Source organism: Athene noctua, chromosome 4 (genome assembly GCF_965140245.1).
Source record: "Athene noctua chromosome 4, bAthNoc1.hap1.1, whole genome shotgun sequence".
In the NCBI taxonomy this organism is placed as follows: Eukaryota; Metazoa; Chordata; class Aves; order Strigiformes; family Strigidae; genus Athene; species Athene noctua.
In genome coordinates, this window is record NC_134040.1 from 55,098,134 (window position 1) to 55,122,414 (window position 24,281).

Below are 24,281 nucleotides of genomic sequence, written 5' to 3' on the forward strand. Positions count from 1 at the left end.
TGATCATTTGGCTTATCAACCTGTGTAACACAGGCCACAAAATTCCTCTCAACAATTCCTGCATCAAAGCCTTATCTTGTGGTCAAGTTGAAGCATATTTTTTAGAAGGCCATCCAGAAACCAGCATGACCTTTAAAACATGGTTTGTAGCCTTTGCAGTTAAAACACTGCCTGCCCTACAACACTGCACCTCCTTTAAAGCAATCCGCCTGTAAGATGGTAAGAATCATTTTGCTCATCACCAACTGTGCTTGCAAACAATGTACTTTAATTACAAGCCTTTCTACAAGAAACTCTTGTACAACTGAGTCTGAAATTCATGTGAGCAGAGTCCCCCAGTCCTCCACATGAAAACCAGTGCTATATCTAATGCCACTAATTCTTCTGCCAACACAAGCAGGGGAGGAAAGAAGAGGAGGCCTTCAGAAGATGAAGGAGGAAGGCATAAATCGCATGAGAAACATGCCACAGCACTGAATTAAGTTTCCTAGACACCACCATCCAAGCACTTGCCACCTGCACATACGCAAGAGGTAATGCAAGCAAAGCCTGAGGAGGAACTGACAATCATAAATAGTCCCCCATCCACTTCTCAGGCAAGTGTGAAATTCACTCTGTGCCCCACAGTGCATGAAGGCATTTGGGCTTTTCAGAACAGTTCTGTGGATGTTCATAGCATTATGATCTAGACAAGGGACTCCCCTGGCTGCAGAGTGTTATTTCACTGGCACCAGCCTGAATCTTAGCCTGGCATTTACTGAACAACATCTGTGCTATGTTGGTGTGTCAGCATTAAAGATAGTTACAGTGCTCAGTGTGACTGAAAAAGCTTGGCTCTCAATTGCTCCATTCTCTGCACAGGCTATGGAAGAAAGTCTCTGTATTTGATTGAGATAAATCCCTGCGTAGATACATGCTGTTTTACCAAACTCCCTGCAAATGTGAAAGCTTCAGCAATGCAGAAGCGGTGGGGCATTCATGCCAAACAACGCGCTCATCTCCCTGGCAAGAAGCACGGCATGACTGTCTCAAAGGTACCGCTTGTTTCCACTCCTGAACTCAAAGCAAGATGAGACAGCGGCTTGGTGTGACAGGTAGTAACATCCGCTAATGGCAAAAACACAGGAGAAACAGAATGCTCCACCAGAGCCTTTGCTGCCAGCAAAATGGCAGAAAGTCACAGGGACAGGGATGATGCTCAAAGAAGAAAAAAGGATAAAACATCAAGTGTTGTGACCAGAGGAAACCTATGGTGGAGCAAGGACCTGCTTGCTTTGCCCAGCAGGCAGCAGCATCTCAGAAGGTGTCAGGGCTGCAGAGATGAAGTGGGAGGGATGACTAATGACATTTGTCACACGCAGAGTAGTGTGTTTCCCTCACCCATCACAGGATGTGATGGGAGTCCTGTGTGCCTCACTGTGACCCCAACCTCATCCATTAGCTGGCACCCTCAGAGACCTCCACATGTCATGGTTCTCAGAGATGCGAAGAGGAAGGAGGGGCCTAGAAAATCTGGCAATCCCAGGCTTAGAATTTTTTAGCCTTAGACAAGGACAGATGTTTATGGTGAGCTCAGGGTAAGAGGTAGCCCTGCAGTAGGATCAGAAGATCCTTACAAAGGCTGGAATCAGAGCTGCAGTCAGGAGAGAGACAGTGTCCCCAGGCATCTCCCTGTTAGGGATGCTGCAGAGGGTGGCCTTGGGGTCAGAGGCTTGAGGAGGCACTGGGGTCCAGGAGCAAGGTGACACACTCGAAGGGTGCTGTACAAATGAACCATGAGAGTTTGAGCTAGCACAGACTTACAAGATGTTCACAACAGGAGCCAAACTATGCTCTCGAGATCAGCAATGCAAGGGCAACTGAGACGCAGCTCTCTGGACTGCTGTCATTAGATCAAATCACCCAGCTTTTGTGCAGGGAAACAAAGCCCTTACCATGACTCTTCTTGCGTTTCTGCTTTACGTGTCAGCAGGGGTTTGAACACACAATTGAAATGATGCCAGTTTATCAGCATCTATCCCCTGGCAGACCTCTGTCATTAAGCAGGGGAGGGACAGGCTCCAGCTCTAACAGCATTAGTGAAGCTCCAGTGGTCTGCTGGGGGAAGCAGACACATTTCCCTCTGTGCACAGCCTGTTCTGGGCTGCTGCTACGAAAAAAGAGCATTAAACGAGGGGCTTGTTTTTGTCTGGCAAAATGAGGGAGCGAAGCCATTTTTACAGTGGCTCTCCTCTTCTTGTCCCCATCCTGCATCTCTGATTGCAGAATGAACACCAAGCCCTCAAAGTCCCATCATGCGGCAGCTCTCACACGTGCTTACATCTTGGTTTGTCATTTCCCAGTAAGGCCTCTCGCCGTAGAACATCACCTCCCACATCACAATGCCGTAACTCCAGACATCACTGGCTGACGTGAATTTGCGGAAGGAGATCGCTTCAGGTGCTGTCCATCGGATGGGGATCTTCCCCCCCTAGAAGGAAAAGATAAGATAAAAAAAACCTCAACCAAACCAGATTGCAGAGGAGGACACGCAAAAGAGGACGAAACAGCACTTCTTAGAGCACTGAGGGATGTAGTTTTCTCTCTGGAAAGAGACATCGAATTTTAAAGTAAATCTGTTTGACAGCATGGGGCCCCTTTCCACATTATCTCAGCCCATAAGCATTTGTAGGCTGCCTACTAATTGGCTGTCCTGAAGGTTTGTTGTTTGAATGCTGTTTGAATGCTGGGACATGTATAGGATCAACATCTCAATTATGTTGCACGGGTTGGTAGGGGAATACAGTTCCTCCGTTTCTAAGAGCGAGCGGGGGAGGAACAGACAGCTCTGAAGCCAAGGAAGACTTTGATCTAACGAGGGCTTCATGCAAATTGCTGCGGAAGTAATGCCCTTTTTTTCTTTTCTTTTCTTTTCTTTTTTTTAATGCGGTCCTGATCCTGCAGAGACATCTGTGTAGTGGGCACAGAAATGTGCGTGTGCAAAGACCAGCCTGCTTGGCCTCTGCTGTGGGACTGAAAATGATGCCACAGCTGTCAAATGTGCTTTGCTCTTTCCTTTTCCCCTTTCTACCATTTTAGAAATCAAACTTCAGACCAGCTCTGAGAAGGAAGAGGGGAGGGAAAGGGGAGTTTGTATCAAGGAATACTTTTCTCATTGGGTTTAAAGAGCTGTCTCCCTTGATTTATATCAAAATACATTTTACTGTGAAGTCCCTTTCTCCTCTTAGTGTTGAGCTAAATATTGGAAGGTCTCCCTGAATGTCCCCTAACAGTGTTTGTTATTGGAAAAAGGCAGAATTTGGAACACATTTTCAAAGCAAATTATAAAAAGTCCCTTCTTCCAATAATTATTCATTCACAGGCTTATCAGCGCATGCCTTAAATGAGGGGCCAGATTCTCAGCAGTGCCAATTAGCACATGGCAACACATTGTAGCCGCAGCAGGGCTGGCCGAGAGCCCTCCAGCCTGCAGGGAGACTCTGGTCCAGCCATGCACCAAGTCCATTGTGTGGCCATGACTGCCAAGAGCTGAAAGGCCTTTCCCAGATCTCTGCAGGAACTGGGAATGTGACCCAGAGAGTTTCCACCACCCATAAAACAATACCCTTGAAAAAACACACTAACGAGACACACCAGGTGTGCCAATCACTGACACAAATATCGGAGGCTCTGTCCAAGCCTGCACTGCTGAGAATGTGTCCTGTCCATCCCCTCTCTGCAGCACTGGGGCCACATGGCCTTGCACTGGAGTGGGTGGGCTGATGCCCTGAAAGGATGATCAAGGATGGAAAAGCACTGAGCACTAAGGCTGAAGCAGCTCTTTCTCAGGTTGGGGGAAATTACCCTCAACAGGGTAACAGTGAGGGCAATGTGTGTCATTTGCAATGGGCATTGCAGGCTTACCAATGGTTTAAAAGTGTCAAATTGTCCAGAAGACCATGGCTTCCATCTCTGCATGGGTGCCTAAGCAAAGAACTTGCTCTTGCTCTTTCCTACCTTTGGTGTTCACCAAAGAGGACAGAACAGAGCTGGGAGCACGTCACCTTTGCAGTTTGCAGGTGCCCAACATGAACTCAAAAGTTATTAGTTAAGTTCTGCCTTATTTGGCCATCTCCACTACAAAACTACAGGCATTTGCAAAGTTAATCTGATAATGATTAACTGGTAACACCTAGCCAAACTCTCACGCACAGTTTAAAGGCTCTGGATTTGTAGAAACCTCTTTGCTAGAGAGCCTGAACACCAAAATGTGGCAGGGAATACATTTTTCTTGAGCTCAATCAGTTTGGTATCCTTATAACTCACCCTGGTTGTGTACGCTGCTTCAGGGTCATCTTCTAGGACCCTGGAGAGGCCGAAGTCTGACACCTTGCAGACTAAATTGCTGTTGATTAGGATATTCCTGGCAGCCAGATCTCTGTGTACGTAACCCATGTCAGACAGGTACTTCATTCCTGATGCGATGCCTCGCAGCATCCCAACCAGCTGAATGACCGTGAACTGCCCATCGTTCTTCTACAAAAGGAAGGAGACATTTGATCGGTTGAGAGTCTCTGCACCCTCAGCATTGCGTGTGCATGAATAAAAATGCAAAGGCAAGTCTCCAGGGAAGAAAACCAGGGAAATTAATAATTCATTACTCTCATGCTCTGACCATGAAGGTTTTCAAAGTTTCACTGTTTGGATTAGGATCTCTAGAGAAAAAGCTAAGGAAATGTAGTTCTTTTAACTGGAGATCAAGGAGCGAGCTATTTCCACTGGTGACTGATAAAGAGACTGCGACTGGGAGTGAACACATGTAGCTAAGCGTATAAAGGCACCGGAGTGGGCTATCTCCAAGTCAGCCAACTGAATGACACCAAGCTGCATGGAAATCCTACTGCAGAGGTCCACATGTGAATATGTGGGGGTAGGGGCTCTACCCCATGTTGCCATACCACATTTCTAACCACTTCCCTTATTGTCCCTTCTCTAGCTCTCACGTTTCATGGAAAAACTCTGACCCAAACCAAGGTCCCTCTGGAAAAGGGATCTAAGTGTTACCTTTAAAAATGTATCCAGAGAACCATTCTCCATGTATTCAGTCACTATCATTACTGGTTTGCCTGGAAAAAGTGCATGAGTTCGTTAGCAATTTATTTAAAAAACATGAACAGTAATCTTTTCATACTGCATCTGAATATACAGCCATGTATGTGAATATACAGCCATGTAACAGTAAATCTACATCAAGACACTGCTCTCCCAGCAGGATGACAAGAGTTTTTGACAGAATTAATGTAGAAATAGAGAAATCAAGGAGGGGGTGTGTGTGGAAAAGTAATCCCATATTATGGGTGAGGTACCAAGCCCTAGAGTGTTTATGTAATGTTTGAGGAAGAGGTTGCAAGCTGAACCCAGACAACCTTCTCATCTCTGTGAACAAGCTGAAAGCTTGCAGAGGCTAAACTGCACACAGCAACCTCTTTGTGCTCCTCCCTACAGTTTCAACACTATGAAGTAACAATGGAAGCCCAACAGGAGCAACTAGGATGATCTGAAGTATCTATCTGAGCTTAGTAGCCACCAAAACCAAGACCAGGCAAGGATGGGATGGGATTATATCCCTTGTAATTCAAGGAATTCCATGTGACTACACTTGTGAACACATCTGGAAGTAAGAAAAGACATATTTAGGCTGCAGAACAAAAGCGAGTGAAGTATGGAACGAGTGCGAGTAGAAATCAAAATAAAAGTTCTTAACAAAAGACCTGGTCTCCTATTGTTGACAGGAATAATAATGTTTTTCCAAATCCATTTGATTAATTTTCATGCCCGAGTCATTTTAATGGTAATTATATATAGTTTTTGCTTGGTTTTTATATCTAATTTCTCGCTAGCTTGCCACAATGACATAGCAATAATTAATGTGGTGTGCTCCAGTCCTTGTAAATTCAATGAAATCTTATAAGAACATGTAAATTATTTTTTATTTAAATCAATTTCCATTAGCTAGCATGAAGCACAGACAAAAGAGGAGCTGTCAATTATTTGTAAAGTGCATTATAAATGTCTTTCATACAAATGATCAACGAGAGCTGCTGTGTGTCATAACATGCACATGAAGGTAAATGCTCCTAAAAAATCAGCGCATGTTCTACCACTTAGATTGATCTTAATCTTCCCACTTTCCCATTACCTTAAATATTTGCCTAATTTACTGCTTAATTATCTACATAATAAAGATAATTGTGAACTTGTCAATCAAAACACTCATTGTTGTGCAGATACTACCTTTGCAGCATGAGGGACCTGCACTGCTTCAGTTCTTTTAAGTTAATATCATAGCTACTGCTTGAGCTCAAATCTTGCCAAAAGTATTATCTTTGATATGAGAAAGACACCTCGGGGCCAGGAAAAATATCATTGAACACTGAAAAAAATAATGGGTCTCATCTTCAAGGATGACAGCTGTCTGTCTATGCACAACATGGACTGCATGCAGGAGGGAGAAGAGATCTCAGGCGATGTTGCTATAGGTTAGCAAACACATTAGTGGCTATGCAGTGAAGGAAAATCCCAGGTATATCTCAATTTCTTTTTTAATTTTTTGTTTTTAAACACTAAACCCCTGACTGTAGCATGGGGTCCCTTATCTCTGACACTTCAAGGCAGTGTGGCAGCAGAGACTGATGTCTCGTTACGCCGTCACCCTGGGGGACCTCCTTCAGACTCTCGTCTTTGGTTGCCATTAGAGAAAAGAAAATAAGATTTCTGGCACTTATGTTTCATTATCTGACTGATGCAGGTTGACAGTAATCATGGAATAAATTAGCCCCATATCCAAGAGCATGGAAATAAAGACACAAATAGAGTAACTTTAAACAAAGTAAATTAAAAGTAAACATTGGCCCTTCTAAAGCACTGGGCTGATTCTCCCTGTCAGTAGGGCTCCCTCCGGCTGGCTTCACGGAGACACAAAATGTCGGTAGATGTCATTCTTCTGAATGTACTAACGCAATGTGCACACCATCAGTGCAGCCAAACGGGATGTGAATGAAAACAGGACCGTCATTACCTTGGTAAAGCAGAAATAGCTAAGGGCTTGTCTGCATGGGGACAATGAAGACAATTAAACCAAATTAACTAAGGTGTGCATTTGAACTAGATTAGTTAAATGGTATTAAGCCCCCGTGCTGATATTCTCATTCAAAATTAAAAATGGCCTAATTCAATTTAACTTAATTTACTTCCAAAGTAAATCAGGATGCATTTTTACCCTAAAGATCTGAATCTACAATAGGGAAGTGACTAAAACACCTGAAGGGAAAAAGAAGTTAAACAGTATTTTGAGATAGCAGTGTAGTTTGGGATTCATAAGGGTTGTTTTGGTCCATTTAAAATAAAAGAAAAAAGCTGGGAAGATGCTGCAGATACCCGATGGAAAAAATTCTGAGTGCAGTAAACAAGCATTTATTGAGCTAATGAGGAGCTCAGGGTGCATGTACCTCCCTGCATCAAACTCCAGTCACTCCAAGTCCAATTTAGAAGCAAAGCTCCCGGCATTTCCACAGCCTTTGGAGTAGCCACTTTATATAAAAGGCAGCTTGCTAGGGAGACATATCCTCTCTAGAAGTGGGATTCCCACCCATACCCTGAGGCTCTGGCAGCCAGAAGGACTCATGCCCGTGTCAGCAGTGGCTTTTATGGATGCATAATCGTCACTCACTTCCTGCCCAATATCCCACACATCGCTGCAGGGCTAGAAATGGGAGCTTTTATGTATTAAGGGCTACACAAGGCGACCCTGAGAGATTTTTATATTTATTCAACTTTTGGGAGAAACCTATCTTGGTTATTTTTTCCTTTTCTTAAAAGTTTTAAGAAATGCAATTTCAAGGAAAAATGCAAGTAAAGGCCATGGATTGCAAAATAGCATTGATTTTGAGTAGGTTATAAGGATATGAACAGGACAACCAGCTAGCATCTCTGTGCCCTCTCTACTGCAGCTCTGAAAAAGAACTATTTTGGAGACACTGCCTCTGATGAATGACAAATGGTACTAACAGCAGCCACATGGCCCCAAACGTCAGCATTTGAATGGTAGTAGCTAAACTCTGACATTACCAATCATGAAGACAAGAAGGATGAAACTCCTGTGAGGCTGGTGCTTCTTCAGCTATCAAAAACTCCTGAAACACTTAAAATATATCTTAAAGGAGAAGTTGTTTTCAACAAAAAAAAATCCTTGATGCAAATAATGTAGATCCTCCAAGGCTTTAAAATGGAAGTATTACAACACCTCTGCACCTTTCCCACCGCCTCAGTACAGCACCAATGGCCAGACAGGCTTGGGCTGGGCACATTCAGATGTGCTGTCCCTTCCTCTGCCTTTATCTTTGGAGAACTGGGCTGGGAAAGTTATGGAAGGTTATTTTGCTATCTGAGCAGTCAAGACCTCAATAACTCTCATGCTGGGATGTTTTGCCAGTCATTTCACATTTTTCCCAAGCCCTCAATCCCTCTCATAATCTCTATGCTATCATGAGGGGCAACTATTACCATGGGCATCACTAGCAGATCCCAGAGGGAGCTTGCCTTAATTGTGATTTTACACAGTCCTGGCGTCTTCAGCTACACTCCCATTCTTCCCTGCTTCTGGAAAGCAAAACTTCCAACTTCTGTCCTTGCTCACATCCCGTGTGAGTGATCACAAGGCTCTGTGCTACCCTCCTGTGGGCTTTGTTTCAGTGGTTTCTCAAAATATGATGGCTGGAAATCATCGGGGGTTGTGTGTTGTGGGTTTTTTTCAGACTCTTGGTAGCAAAATCCTCCCTGTTTCCCCTGCCAGGGAAATTGCTTCCCACTTCTTGGCATATCTTTGCTCACCCTGAGGCTCATGTGGTTTCAAAAGTAAACAAATAAAGGCAGGAATAAGAAGTGAGCCTTCTCGAAAAACTTAGCGGGTGGCTTGGCGTTGTTGTGTTAAAAATGCTCTGGCATTTTGCAAGTGGAGGTGCTGCTAAATTACTTGCAAGCCAGAAGTCAGGCAAAACACTTTACCAGCATTACATCCCAGGTTTACTGCCCTCTTCATCACCCGCCCACTGCCTGAGGCTGGCCAGGCATATCATCTCCTATTTCTGTCTCATTTAATTTTGGGCCTTTGAAGAGGGGTTTTCTCTTAGCCCCTGCATATTATGCCCACCTGAGGCAAGGTTTACAGAGGGACTTAACGTTTTTTATAATTTTAGCCATTATCTATCCATTCTAGCTGGAAGAATGCTGAAATCCTTTGGACACAAGAGATTGTTGGGGAACCTGTTCCTGATTGGACCTACGAAGTGTGACATTTCAGGCAAGTGGATTCACTGTTTTTTGAGAAATTACGAAATGTCAAAATGCGAGTTACCCAAGTCTTCCTTCCCTAACCAACTCTCCCAGAAGCCAGAGCTCAAGGCTAGCAGTCTGCAGCAACTTGTACCTACTTTTTGTGACGACGCCTTCCAGGTGGATGATGTTGGGGTGGTCAAACTGCCCCATGATACTTGCTTCTCCCAAGAAATCTCGCCTCTGCTTCTCCGTGTAGCCCACCTTCAGGGTTTTGATAGCCACTGGAAACTCACGCTTTCCCTGAAGCTTCAGCCGCCCACTGCAGACTTCCCCAAATTCACCTTCAGAGAAAAATCATAAAGAATGGGATCACAGCATATTGAAGGAATGCATGGCATGCATCTGTCTACAGTGTGCAGCCCAGCCCCTATAGATAGCTGATCAAAAGCAGGCACGGCTGTCCTGCATTCATGGATGTGGGAAGCCGAATTTCACAATGATCACCATCTCAAATACCTGTCCTACCACAAACCAAGTAATTCGTAAGCACAAGAAAACTAGGAAGAAAAACAAAATTTCCCTATATTTAAAGAGCTATGCTCTATATTCTATGGGGCTTTTTCCTCATTTCCAGTTTTTATCTACTAGATGAAAGAGTGCTGTCACATCCTGTATCATCGCCCTGCGTAGATAGCTGTAAAACACAAGCTACTTGCTTCTTAACCTTCCTTTGGTAAGTTAAATAGATGGAATACTGTTAGCCTTTCACAGCAACATATACTTTTATAGACTATAAACCCTTTCCAATTTTATGACCACCTTTTTTAAAAGGAAACTCAAATGGATTTTTTTTTCCTTTTTTTCTGGCGAACAGTAAATTACTGCCAAAAACACAACTTCAGAGGATAAAAAATATTCCTAAGGTTGGATGCAAGTCCAAACAAACAGCTTAACTGGAAAGAAAATAGGAGTTTCTTCCTTTAACCAAGGAAATGACAAGCATTGGACTTTGGTTTGTGCTTTTTTCTCTCCCAGATGACTTCTTATTCTTAATTTTTGCTTCGAGACTCACCTTAATGGGAGAGCAGAAAAAGATTAAAATGTAGAAAAGAACCTGAAAATTAAGTGACTCATTTCCCCAAGCTTGGTCCAAACATGACCATTTTCTGTAATTTTCAGTTCAGTCCCTGAGTTTCAAAACCACAATGACAGGTTTGTCCCAAACTTCAGCTGGAACACACTCCCCATCACTTGCAGGGTACCTAACAGCACAAATATTTCATAGCCCTTCCCAGATCTCTTGTGTTAAGAAAGCCAACCCTCCAGGCTGCTAAGGGTCATGGAATGCATCGCCATACCAGCTCCGATAACTCTTTCAATGGTTATGCATGAAGCTTCAATTTCCTTAGCAAACTCATGGACAGCTTGATTAGGGTCTTCATAGGTGTGGGGGTCAATGTAGGTCCTCACTCCAGGCAGCTTAACTGCAAACACAAATTAAGAGTGTTAACAGCACATGTCATGAAAGAAGACGGGTGATACACACTCCTGTCCCTTGCACTCTGCTTTGCTGGAAAACGCTGCAGCACGGAAACCTATTTCTATGGGAAAAATGAATAGCGTTCTTGGAAAAGGATATTTAGTTTATACATATGTGCAACTTCATCGCATTTAGAAAAGCACACGATAGGGCTCAGTCAGAACAATGCGCAGCTAAAAATCCTTCTCAGTGATGTATAACAGGCTGTTCCAGGGTCTGGTGCAAAAGGATCCCTTTCTGGATCTGGAAAGGGTATGCCAGGAGGAAAAGTACAAAAAGCAAAATGTTAAGGGAACAACCTGCAAAGCAAGTTGGATGGATGGGGGTTGATAGAGACCTGAAATAAATTATGCCCTACCAGTCACATATTAGCTAATCAATCGACCACATTATTTCAGATCGAGTTACTGAGATTTAAATGAACTGAATATTTGCAGTACAAAGACTGTGGGTTGTACCAGGATAAATATAATCAATAGCAGGCTTTTTCTCCAGGACTTGAGAGGGGGAAAAAGTATTTTCATTATGAATATTATAAGTTTGTTTTGACAGTCATTAAGGCTACTCACATGAAGAACTGCTCATCAGTCTAATAAGACAGCTACATTACACTGTGGCTCTTAATTGATTTGCTTCCTGCTGCCTTCATTACATAGCACTAATGGAAATCTGACTTTCACTCAAGAAGCGTTTGCCTTTTCCACCCCAAAAGACACCTCGCTGTTATCCATCCCTAGATCCCACAGCACTTGATGAAGGAAGGCTTTTCAAATGCTGGCTTTGGATGTACAGGACTGATAATAACCCTGAGATGTGCTTTCTAGCATCACCACAGAGGTTTTTTGTATGTAAGGACATTAAAACAGAATTTCTGAAAGCTTCCTAGGAGCAAGAAGTAGGCGTTATTCCTCACGCCTCTGCAGACGCATCCAAGGCAAAGAGTAGCTGTGGGCCTGATCCTCATGGCTGGCTGGAACGGAGCAAGGATTTCAAACAAGTATTCTGCACTGACACATCCAAACCACAAAAATGTAGAGTTGTTATACGCTGACCAGGCAAAATTAATAGCACCTTGGGTCAAACAGCAAAGACAGGAACAGAACAAAATGGCTTGCTAGAGAGATCTGCTGCAAATGCACAGGTGTGAATAGCTGGGCACGTATAAGGACCATTCAAATATTCCGTTCTCCATGGACTTAGAGCAGGGGCAGGTGGGGACTGACAGAATAACAGAACAAACAATTATTTTGTGAATTACCAGCAAAGACAGACTATTATTTTCTTTTTAAAGAAACCCTCTCAGTTGTATTTCTCATTACCAAGGAGAGCCAAACCCACGTATATACATGTTCAATCTTTACTCACTGTGGCCGTTATGAAAATGCATCTTTTCTTCTTCTGGATCTTGTTTAGCCTTGCTATAGCCACATCGCCTGGGGAAAAAAAAAAAAAAAAAAAAGTGTTTTTGTCTCTGCTATTGCAGAACCCCACTCTTTACTTCATATCACACAAAGCACAAAAACCCGGAGCAGCAATGAATCCAACCTCTCTAGTGGCTGTGTTGCTGCTGTCCCAGTTTTAGCTCATCAAACTATTTGCAATTTCCCTAACGGGATTCAGGGCCCAAGGCCCACTGATTTTCAATTGGACTTGTGTTTCCAAATCCCACAGATGTTTCTGAACAACTCCACTCTACCATACATCTAATTCAGCTATTATTAAGATGAAAAAAAAAAAAAAAAGCAAGAACAGGAAGACAATGGAAGGGAAATGGGATGAAACATTAGAATCGCTGAAGCAAGATCTCCTGGACTGCAGAGCTTTTGCAGGCACCATGTTCTATGTATTGCATGCTCCTCTTCATCCACTGGGCATTTGCACGGAACTTTAAATTTTGATACTTTAGAAAACAGCCTCATGTAAACATTAACACCTTATACACATGCAAAATAACGGCTTAAAAAAACCCAAACCCTGTTGACTCATTGCCTTCAGGGGTCTCCTATGTATTCCTGCCTCTGATAGGGTTTCCTGCACATCTCCAGTCTTTATACAGGGGAGCTACCATTCACGCAATCCCCTGTGCTCAGCAGCAGTAAAGATGGAAGAAGGCACGCAGTCACTGCCTGATCTACCTTACTCCCACGTTAGCACCAGGCAGTGCAAGGATGCTGCTGAATCCTACCATGGAGTTGTAACCACAGCCATATGGGAGTCGCATCTCCCCCAGGACATCCTCCTATTAGTCTTTGGCTGCTCTTCCCTCACTCATCCCTCACTCTTCTTGTTGGTTCTCTAGGTGACATTGCATTAGCATTAACTGGCTGCTGTGGTGGCATTTCTGAGACCTGCTTTACTTCAGATGATCACGTAAGAAGCCACAGTGTAACTGTATAGGCAAGGAGAACTGCTATATACACACATATATATATATATTTAAAAATACAGGATGAGGTACGTATGATGCACATATATATACCAGTCTTTCCAAGGACCTGATGTGATAAGTGGATACAGGAACTGGATCATCCTTAAAGCAAACCGCAGGGACATGAGACAGAGGGACTGTTGGGTAGAACGAAAAACCTGCAACAGACACCTGCAAGCCAGCCAGTGTGCTGTGGGATCATTATTTGGCATGCGTCAAAGAAAGCCTCAGGTTACCAAGAAGCCACTTAAAGGTGAGAAGAGTCTTCTCTCCCATTGCCCGTGATTTTTGAGATAGGGGGATACAAGCATTCCAGCATTGCTCACAGCAAGGAGGAGCATATGATTAGCAGAAACAAAACTGCAATTAGGAGGAGGCAGTAATAGGCATCTGCATGAAACATGCCCTCAGCATGAAGTCCTATTACAGGGAACTGCTGTCTGCCTGGATGCGAGGGGCCAAGCAGCCTTTTGGCTATAGGATTTTGGCACCGGATTTCTGAAACAATCACAATTACAAACAAAAGCCCCAACACAATGGGACACACGCACCACCTCTGAACTGGTCACAGCAGAGCTGGTCATGGAGGGGAAAGGCAACAGGAGCTCCCAGGGTTACTCTGGGAAAGGGAAGCAGACACACAAGCTTACACTGGGGAGAAGGGGAGACCTGTGCCAAGGGGAGAGGAGAAAAAAACAGACCGCAAAGGTTGTGCAAGCACAGGGAAATGAATCAAGACGAGGTGCAAAAGACAAGGGGGGAGGCTGACAGATTGTCCAGGGATGCAGGCAGGGAGATAAATGGGTCACACTGGATAAACAGTCAGGCCATCCATGCAGGGTGAGATTTCATCAGCAGCGACCAACTGAGACCATCATGCTCTGAATGCAAAGCTCACGAGAGCAGCAACGAGGTGCACAGAGACACAGTTCAGTTATCCATGTGTCGCTGCTCATCACCTTGCTCTAGCAGCAGCAGTGCCATTTCCTGAGATGGGGTCCTGCCTGATTAACTCAAAAACTAAGCACTAAGTATACGTGGAGACCCTGGGAGTAAGGGTCAATTCAAAGAGCATTTTGATGTTCACAATCCCTGTGTGAAAATGGATTCTTCGCCTTCTTCATCATACTGTCTCCCCCTTTAAGTATATACACTAGAGATACGAGCACCAATTCCCACTTCTGGCAACCCCAATTTTTTCTGCTGCAGGTTGTCAAAAGTTACATCAGTTTTCCACAGTAGTCGTCTTCTGGATTGAGACATATAACTCAATTTTCCTCTTAAAAATACATGAATGTTTCAATTTGTCCTTCTATCAAAGGCACATACACAAGATTTCTTCTGTTCGCCTTTTAGAGGAAATGCTCTCAACTCATCGCCTCCTCAGGTTTGGAGTACTTCACCTATAAATAAGCTTTTCTGAGCTTTTTTTTTTCCCCTTCTTTTACTACCCACATATCCCGATTCTTCAACCTTAAAGAGGGAAGAGGGAGAAATGGGGAACATGCCATCACTTGTGTCCAGTGATCCAAGCACACCTTGATGCACAACAGTCCATTTTTCACTGCCCAGGGACACACTCATAGGGTCAATGCAAACCCATTAGCTCAAGTTGTTGCCCTCTCTCAAGCCAGGTAACACATACAGCAGCCCGTCACATTAGCATATGAAATAAGGCTCTGGGAACCCCAAAGCATCCTTAAAACACACCTCAACAAGACATGCCAAAGTGAAATGGCAGCTAGTGGACTTCAACTGTCAAGCAACCGTTGGATGTTACTAGCAGAGCTTGCTGCAAAACCTGCCTGATGCAATCACTTGTACCCTTCACACACACTTTCTTAAACTACTGAGAGAAACAAGCCATGTACGTGCTTACTGGGGCTAAACCACACTTCTTCCCTTCTTGCCCTTCAGATGCTTTAACTAACACACAAGCAATTTTTGATCCAGTCTTCCCCAACTAAATCCCATGAAAATCTGCTATTTCAGGTTAATAGTCCTGATTCACTATGTGAATCTTACTGGCAGATAAAAGTATCTAAATAGTGTGGGTCTGCAATATATTTGGGGGGAAGAAAAAGCTTCCACTTGTCTGTGAAATAATCCATTTCTGCATGTGCATTTGCTCTTAGTATTTATTGGAAAAGCTGCAAGTCAAAAGCCTCCTGATGGAAGACTCATTCTCTAGTTTATTGTCATTGTACAAACCATAGATTTCCTATATCTTTTCTATATCACGTACAGCAAAAGCATAAAGATTCTGACGCTTGCTTCATCTCCCACTGAGCTGGAGACACTCAGCCAAAGAGTTAATGCAATTCAGCAGCACACCTGAATCTCAACTCATTTACTCCTGTTGTGGATTTGTCCCAGTTTCTGTATCTAGAAAGCAGATGTCCTCCTTGCACAGCTCTGTGTTTTTCAATAAAAGTACCAGAGGAAAAAAAAAAGTGAGACTTTAAATATTCTTAAGGCATCATGTCTTATTTAAAAACTACTTGCAGATTGGCAGGCAGCTCGTAAAATATTTATGGGGCAGATTATAAAAGTGAAGTTGTAAAATGATCCCTATATAGGTTTATAAAATATAAAACGGACAGGTAGAAAGATGAAGAACCCAGCTGGGAAACCAATGCCCGCTGCCTCGCATGGCAGAAGCCAATTCATGGAGAAAAATCCTTCCAGAAACAAGGCAGGAAGATGCTTGCTCTCCCTGGACTGATGGAGATACTCTGCATCTGACCTTGTGCTTTGGGGTGCCCTTGCTGAGTGGGGTGGGGCCTCTTGGCCACCAGAGGCATCCCCCAAAACCACAGAACGCCCAAGGGAAGGAGTTTCCATCTCCCTATTGGGAGTCACCACTCTGGTCACAACCCAGGCAGGACACAGCCAGGGTACTGTGGAGCTGGACCTTGGACATCAAAGCCCTAGCAGTGATGTGGGAGTCTTTATATAATTTTTTTTGTAGGCATCGGCCAAAGCAATTCAGCACACAGCCAAGGCGTTACTGGAATGCACATGGGGGCAGCATTTAGGCATCCCCGATGAGTAAAAGGACCTCACCTTGTTAGGTGTAGTCAGTACCATAGAACAGCTTGTGCCCTGAAGCAGCATGCAATCTCCCGTCACAGTCCTGCAGAGATTTATGCATGTATTTAATCTCTTAAATATGAGATAAGTGAACTCTCTGTGCTTCTTTGAAATAGAAACAAAATGCAACTTGCTTTTCAGGGGTGAGACCTTCACTCAGAAGCACTTCTTTTACAATAAATTAACTTTAAGGAATGCATCCAACTCATCCCAAGCTGTCATTTTACAGGAGGTTTGTGAGGATCGAAAGGTTGCTGTTTATAAGGGGTTAGTGCTCATTTCAGACTACTTATTCCAAGATGTTAAAGCAATACGGCTGTTGCAGGGCAGGACTGTGTTTCAGCCAGAGGAACAAACAAACATGGATCTGTCCCTCTGGCCAAGATCCTGTTGCCTCAGCTCATGTACGGAGACAATAACTTGTTCAGCAAATAGTTTCATCCTGGATAAACACCACCAATACTGAGAGCCAGAGGCAAAGGTCTACCTCTAATGACGCTGGTCCATGTTCAGCATTTGCCTTTGGTGCTTGCAATCCTAGAATATATTAAGTATCACAAAACCAGGGAATACTCAAGGTACTGGTGTAAAACAAACAGCTTTTATACTGCAGGTTGTTTCCCATTTTTCTGTTCACTTTCCCCCTGCTTTTTTGATGTCTATAATGACATGGACCAAACTTCCACCTGGAGCAACTTGGAACAACCCACACAGGCTGGGAAACTGACTGATTCAACTCCTCTATCTATTGTCAGAGTCCTGTAATTTGGAGAACGAGATCAAAAGAGTGGTAAAAGGTCTTGAGATGACAAGTTAAAGACCTTCATCTCAGTTCAAAGATACAGTAGACAACTGGTCTGAGAGGAATCAGGGCAGGTTCCCTTCCTAAGGGCTGCAGGTTCACTGTCTTCTCAGCTGCTTTCCCAGCCACTGCTGTCCCCCTCTACACAGTGCAATCCTGCCTTCAACCTCTGATTAACTTGGATGCCTTACAAAGGAAGTTTCACAATTCCAGTGGTGGTATTTTTAGCCTTTAGTCTTTCCCTTGCCTTCACACTGAATGACTCCCTGCTTTTCTAAACCACTGCCAGAACAATTAAAAACAATTTAAACAAGATACTGTTTCCCCCTCTTGCAGGAAGCTCCCTCTGAAGGGATCTCCATAAATCTCTCTAAAGAGGTTGTCGTGCCTTCCCATAGCAAAACCGACGTCATCCATGCCTTGAAGTCACTTTTCCCATTTCCCTCTCCCAGCTTGCTGACACATTAGTCTCTGCAGCTTAGGAGGAAACTTGAAGAGTGTGTGTTCCAGGTCAGCCAAGTTTTCCCTATGCATGTCTTTTTTTCATAGCCATCCAGCCTATTCCTGGTCTTCTTTGAGAGGTAATTCCCACTGCTGTCACTCTCTGGTTGAGGGCCCTGCTGAGACTCCCAGTGAGGGACTGCTCATGCACTGATGGCACAGGCATGACAGGCAACAGAAGTACCAGGAGGTTTTTCTTTTAGCACAATCATTGCCAAACCAGTGGCTCACAGAATGACCTCATGTACCAGAAAAACATTTTGCGGCCAAACACTTTGAGCTGAGCATCCTTGCTTGCTAACGTTGCTCTTAAGCACTCAAAAATCATGAAAACCAATTTCAAAATGCTCCAACAAGAAAAAGAAAAAAGCCTTCACCTTAGGGCCTTTAGGATTTGCATTTGCAAACTCCTCCTTGGTTCAAGCCTCTGTCAGAGCCACAGTACAGCACCAGAAGACCCCAAAATAGCCCACCTTGGTGACTGCTGTACCCCACAGCCAGGGACTGCACCATGACCCAGCTATCACCATGCAAAGACGCAGAAGCCCCCAGAAAACACAGCAGAGAGTTTTCACACCTCCTGCCCAGCTATGCTGCAAAACCTTCCCTGTTTAACAATGCACGTGGGACATCTCAGAGCTCCTATGGTCTCAGGCAACTATCTGATGGGGATGGTGATCTCATGACTCTCCTAGGAGGCCCAGGAGAATCTCTGCCTGTGCAGATTACAGTCAATTCAGGGACTTAAAACACATTCCCTTCAGGGAGCAACTCAACTCGCATCCAGTCAAACCAACAGAAATTAAAATCACCCTTCCTTTGATTAGTTAGCAAAGTTAGAGGGGAGACTACAAGAGAGCAGACACTGGTGAGGCAGCCCAGATGGTGGCAGAATGGGGCAGCATGCAGCACGGACACGCAACTCTCGAATCCCACAGAGATATGTCCAAAGCTTCTGGAGCATATCGTCGGCAAACAGCATCATGTCATTGCTGTGTATGTCATACATTGACATGTATGTCGATGACATACAGTCCATTTCACTGACATGCACATTACATGCCGTTAAATACCTTTCCACTCTTGCCAACCCCCTGCCTCATTTCTGGGAGAAAATTACCTCCCGCAGCCCCTTTTGGTGTCAAGAAGCAGAATTTGATGAAGTGTCCAGCATATGTGATGTTTTATTATGACATATGAGATTGCTGGTGTGGTGTCTGGATCGATCACAGCATAACATATGAGGGTTTTTTCCCCCCTGGGACCCCTGCTCTTGCTGGAGACACACTACTTTGGGTCACGTGATTTTCAGTTGTTTAGATAGACAAGCTGGGTGCAGAGATCAGATGAGAAAGTGATTTTCAGGCCAATACAAGAAAGGGAGGGAAAGGCAGACTGTGCACAGAAAACATGAAGGGAGGACACGAAATAGGAGCCAGCACGGGTGGGAACACTGACCATGTTAGGCTCGGATAGGCAACAGCACGCAGAGAAGAAGCCCACCCACAGCCATGATCGCAGCAACTGAAAAGCAAACAAAAAGGCCCAGGATAAGGAATAATCCCACCGCCCTGGCATGGTGCAAAAACATTCTCAACATTTTTATGTGCACTTCTTTCTTCTTATTTCAGTTATTATTTGGACCTTGACACCCTGAGCTGCAAGAATTTCATGGCATGTGCTACTGTTGGGGAAAAAGTGCCTTGGAGAGAGCTAGATCCTGGTCCTGCAAAACAATTAACCATGTGTTTCCCGTACTTGAGTACCACCATTAGGACTAACGGGGCCACCCATGTGCTTAAACTTAAGCACCTGCCTTGGAGCAGGCAAAGTGACTTTTTCCACAAGTGTGTGTGGTAGAGTTACAATTTCCTTTAAAAAACAAAGCACTGGATGAATTCAAGCTCTGCTTTTTCAGACCCTTATACATGTACTCAACCAACACAACCCTTTCTGGGTCTCCTTGCATCAGTGCACATTATGTATTTGCAGAAGCAGGACCTTATGAGTAGTGTGAGAGCATTCAACCTAAATAAACTCAAAATATGGTGAGTTGAGAGGTACTGCGTGTGTCCACAGCTTGCTTTTGAAGGCTGCCAAGCCATTACTCTAGACTAACCAGATCATGGGTTTGCCTAGCATCAGTCCATAACCCAAGGCTGGTTTCACCTCAGTAATTGCCCTTTATCCGTCTCAGAAAACCTGCATGGATAATTTTTCTGTTACCAAATCTATTATGGTAATTCATCCTGAAAAAGAACATATTGCAGAAGAAACAACATGAAAATCTTCAGTAAAACATACAAGCAGATGCCCAATGGTTCAGACATACTCTGGTTAAAGTCAGCTAAAAACCTCACTCATCATTTCTTCTCAAATCATCATAACACATTGTTCTTGACAAAAAAACCCCATGCCCACCAGATTTTTATAAAGTACAATTTACAATGCCTAAACACATTAAAATAGCCTATTTAGACAAAATTAACATTCTGCAACTGCACCACCTTAAATTATGATGCAAAATAACTTCAGGCATGCAATGATTTACAGAATTATATACTGGATTATGTGCTTACTTAAATTAGAACTGGTGAAGAATGTCTCTCTAAGCTCTTTTTGCATCAGCAAAACAACTTGCTAACATTTTCTAAACAACTAAGCCGATATATTTTTACTATAATTGACAATATTTTGTATTTTCATAATGCTCCAGCTTGTGCAGTCATACTAATACGAGAGAGCAGCTCAGCCTCCACTAAACCTTTACGTTGATACAAGTTAGCACCAGAGGTCCAAAACCCATGAAGGGGATCCAAGCATTATATATTTTGAGTCAATTTTGTCATCTTTTTGGTTTAACTTTGCAGGATTTGAGTGCAGGCAACTGGTATGTCTTCAGAACATCACTATGGCTGTGAAGACTTAGCTTACATTTTAGCTAGGAGGCTCTTTCCCCCCACCCCAGGGCGGGGGGAATTTTGTAACAGTTGATGCCACCAGTCCTTCCTACACCGTTCAGCATGCAAAGTCAAGGTTTTTGAAACAACAGTTAAATTAACCTAAAAAGCAACCACTTCTTAAAATGGAAAGAGCTTGCTGTTTTCTTAAACAAAGAAAACTCTTTGAGCACTTCATCAGCAATTGGGCTGCTCTGAGACAAAATCAGTTCCCTGCACTGAATGCGGAATGCTTCAGATCTCACTTGCTCCCTTTATGGGGAGGAAAAAAAATGCTCAAGTACAAGGGAAATAGGCCTCAATGCAGCCTTACTTCTGCACACCCATTACGTATCACTGTGCATTTACAATCAAAATACTCTGAGGTGTAACATTAGGGGAAATCTAAAGCTCTTAGAAACAAACTAAACTGATTCAGCAGACAACAAAATTCACTTTCCAGTCCCAGGAGCACTTGCACAGGTAAATGAATGGACTACTAGGCCTGAACAGTTAGAACAAAGGAAGATTTATTACGAAGGAAGATTTATTACCACTTGTGTTAAAAGGATGGCTTGATTTGTCAGATAAACTTCAGATTATAAAAATCTTGAGGCAGATAAAACTGGATGTTAAACTTCAGCAGATCCATTGTGCCTTCATGGCCACCACATATGGGTGCTGGTGGCTTCTAGGAGGGGCAGAATTTCCCCATCTCCTCACTCCATGCAGGGCTTTCTCAGTCTAGAAACTGAGTTGCTGAAAGCAAACGCATTCCAGATGAGATCAAATGCTGAGGCAGGATAAGAGATCGCTGCTCAGTGAAATACACCTGGAACTCTCTGGGGTTTTAAGATGTTTAGCCAGCAAGCTGACCTGTATAGGGGAGCAGTCAGAGTTCAACTGAGCACTGCATACATCAAAATTATCTGCAAAGTCTCCTCCAGCCTCACTGAATCAACCAGAAGACAACAAGAGCAGCTTGTGGAGGCTGCCCCTGGCTCCAGCGGGAGGTCAGGAGCCCTCCTATCTGCTGCAGGTTAACAAGTGACATGTCCACATAACCATGAAGGTTATTGAAAAAACACCTGCAGCGTTAAATCCCCTTTGCTGGGAAAGAACAGGGCACTGAGGTCTCCAAAAGCCAAGCTGGCTTGAAACAAGGTGTGACTTCTGCTTTGAGCCCTGGCTTCAAGGAAAGGGCTGCAGATGGGCAGAGGCAACATAGAGGAGCCTGGAGCTGCAGCAGCACCTCCTGCACTTACATGGCCTGCTGGCATTGCCTCGCTTCTTGGCTAGACCAGCTCTACCACTTTCAGTTATCTAAGGCACACAAAGCTGACACTCCTCCAGTTCTAGCAAAGGTGACCCTGCAATGCCTGTGTGGTTTGCAAACCCAGCTGTCCAGAGAGCAAACTTTAATAAACCTATGCTAGGAGGACTTATCACCCTTGGCATCGTTTCAAACCCTGGGCTACATGCTTTGTTAATGAAATGTATATCTATGATAGGCCCCAACAACTGTGCCTGCAATCAATGTAATTAATTTACCACAAGTCTGCAGATGACCCAGAGAGCATTTGGAATTAAACTACATTTCTAGTGGCTAGATAGATCTCAGAGAGGCTCTGCTGTATAGAGTTGCGGCTTTTAAGAGTTATAAGTTGAAGACTTGGAGTCATGATAAATGAAAGCCTCGTTTGTTGCTTTTAATAAGCTGCTCTAATGGGATGTTCTTCAGAGTCTTGCAATTAGAGACTGAAATACTTGAAGGGTGCCTGGGAAGATTTTTCTAATCCTTCACGCAGCCTTGAGCGATGGCAACGATTGCTTCCTGCATGTCCCCATCAGGAGGCGGCACTACACCTAGCACCTTGTGAGTTAATGTGCTTGCTTCAAACATCAGAGGAGCAGCATTACACACTGTGAGCTGCTAGGAATATATTCCTACTTTGCTCAGAACTACATGAATGTTTAAGGAGTCACACCTCCTCTTCCTGATGAGCCATACCTAGTTCACATATTAAAGCACACCTCTGCACTGTTCCAGAATAACCAAGAATGCAGAAGCCCAGGCAGATGATACTTACACAATCACTATGGGGAAGGAGAGCAACTCTTCCAGGGAAAGGAACTCCGCTTGGAAAGACCTCTGGCATTATACTTTGTTATGTCTAAGCTGTAAGAAAGTACGGATAATCTTTTTTCTAGGTAAGAGACCAGGTGTCACAACATGGCGTGCCTCCAGGAAAGGTCATGCTTCCTACTTTAAGCATTCAAAGCAAGGTGAAACATCCACATATTCAGAAGTGCAGAGGGATAACAGTCTGATTTTCTTCTTCATCCTCTATCTATTCTACAGCCAAGAGACAACACTGTAAAACCTCACTTTAAAACACTACAAACACATGGGGCTTTCACCAGTGCTCAGCAGGAGCCTGGAGCTGCTACCACTGAAGTCAGGCTCCATTTTCAGCTTGAAGGGCAGCCCAGTTCCCTTCTCAAAGTGGAAACGGGACTTGCACGATGCCATCAAATGCATCATCTGAATGAAGGCAAGGAGCTTTCATCACTGACTGCTGCACTGCCCCACATTTCCATTTCACCTGTTCAGACAAAGCTTACACGAATCGCTTATCTGTTCATGACGGTCCTCCTGCCCCATTCCCCTGGCTGCTGCCAGAGTGTCTCAGAAATTATGCTTTCAACAGCAATGCCTCATGGGCTTGGAGTTTAATTACAGATTTGGTCAACTTTCACCTCCTGTCTGGGCCAAAGTCATCTGAAGGCAGATTAGCCTAGGTCCCTAAACCCTCCTCAAAACTGCAGCAGCTCAGACTGGCTTACAGAGCCCAGTGTGTTTGCATAGAAGTCCTAAGCCAAAAAGTGTTGAGAATAAAAAAGAAAAAAGACGTTGCAGCAGCCAAATTTGCCAAGCTGATCAAGGCAGGATGCTAGCGATAGGGAATATGGGCCACAGGTTTCCACAGTGGCCCTGGGAAGGCAGCACCCTGTGCAGAAAGGATGGACAGGAGCCCCTTTTTTTCACTGGAGCCTTTTTTTTTTTCTTTTTTGAGAGAGAGAGGGATCCTGTATACCGTGGGGCTAATGTGTCTCTCTGGGAAAATCCACCACCAAAGAGCAAAGAGGCCGTTAACATGACAAAGGTAGTAAAAGCCTTGACCCAAACAGAAGCAGAACCAGACCCTGCCTGCTCTTGGTGGATAGGAATTTTGACTTGGCAAAGCAAGAGCCTCTCCAACAGAATCCCTCCTCTTGTCAGATGAATCGTGGGGAATATTTGGCAGTAGGCAGCATCATAAAGTGGCTATAAATCACGGGAGACAATGTCCTGTAGGAAGAAGGAAGAGCAGGCAAGAATGAAGAGATTAAAAAGTCCTTTAAAAAGTAACAACTAACAAAAATTGTGACTCACGCTGGAAAAATTCTCTCTATGAAAAATGTTATCTACAAACCTTCTCCTGTTTCCTACGGAAATATCGAAAAAGCAAACTATTTTAAGCCCTGACACATCTCGGAAAATAGGATGGGGGGGCAGGGGCTGTGGAAAAAATCATCCACTTTGACCTTTCACATCATGGAAGACTGTAAATGCTGGCTCAGGACCTAGGATATACACCACAATCGTTTCACCCTCTCTACTCC

General features: G+C 44.0%; 1 protein-coding gene across 14 annotated transcripts in view; it reads right to left on the reverse strand.

Moving 5' to 3' along the window:
- Positions 1-24,281, reverse strand: part of EPHA5 (EPH receptor A5) — a 197,043-nt gene that overhangs the window by 16,001 nt on the left and 156,761 nt on the right. For 8 of the 14 annotated variants that reach the window (XM_074905402.1, XM_074905401.1, XM_074905399.1 and 5 more), the window contains 7 exons: positions 19,135-19,200; positions 12,218-12,285; positions 10,671-10,796; positions 9,468-9,653; positions 5,044-5,105; positions 4,306-4,515; positions 2,321-2,470 (listed from right to left, as the gene is read on the reverse strand). In XM_074905402.1, coding sequence (XP_074761503.1) covers positions 2,321-2,470; positions 4,306-4,515; positions 5,044-5,105; positions 9,468-9,653; positions 10,671-10,796; positions 12,218-12,285; positions 19,135-19,200 — 868 coding nt within the window. The remainder of the gene's footprint in view (positions 1-2,320; positions 2,471-4,305; positions 4,516-5,043; positions 5,106-9,467; positions 9,654-10,670; positions 10,797-12,217; positions 12,286-19,134; positions 19,201-24,281) is intronic. The other 6 variants (XM_074905404.1, XM_074905403.1, XM_074905400.1 and 3 more) reach the window with 1 other exon arrangement.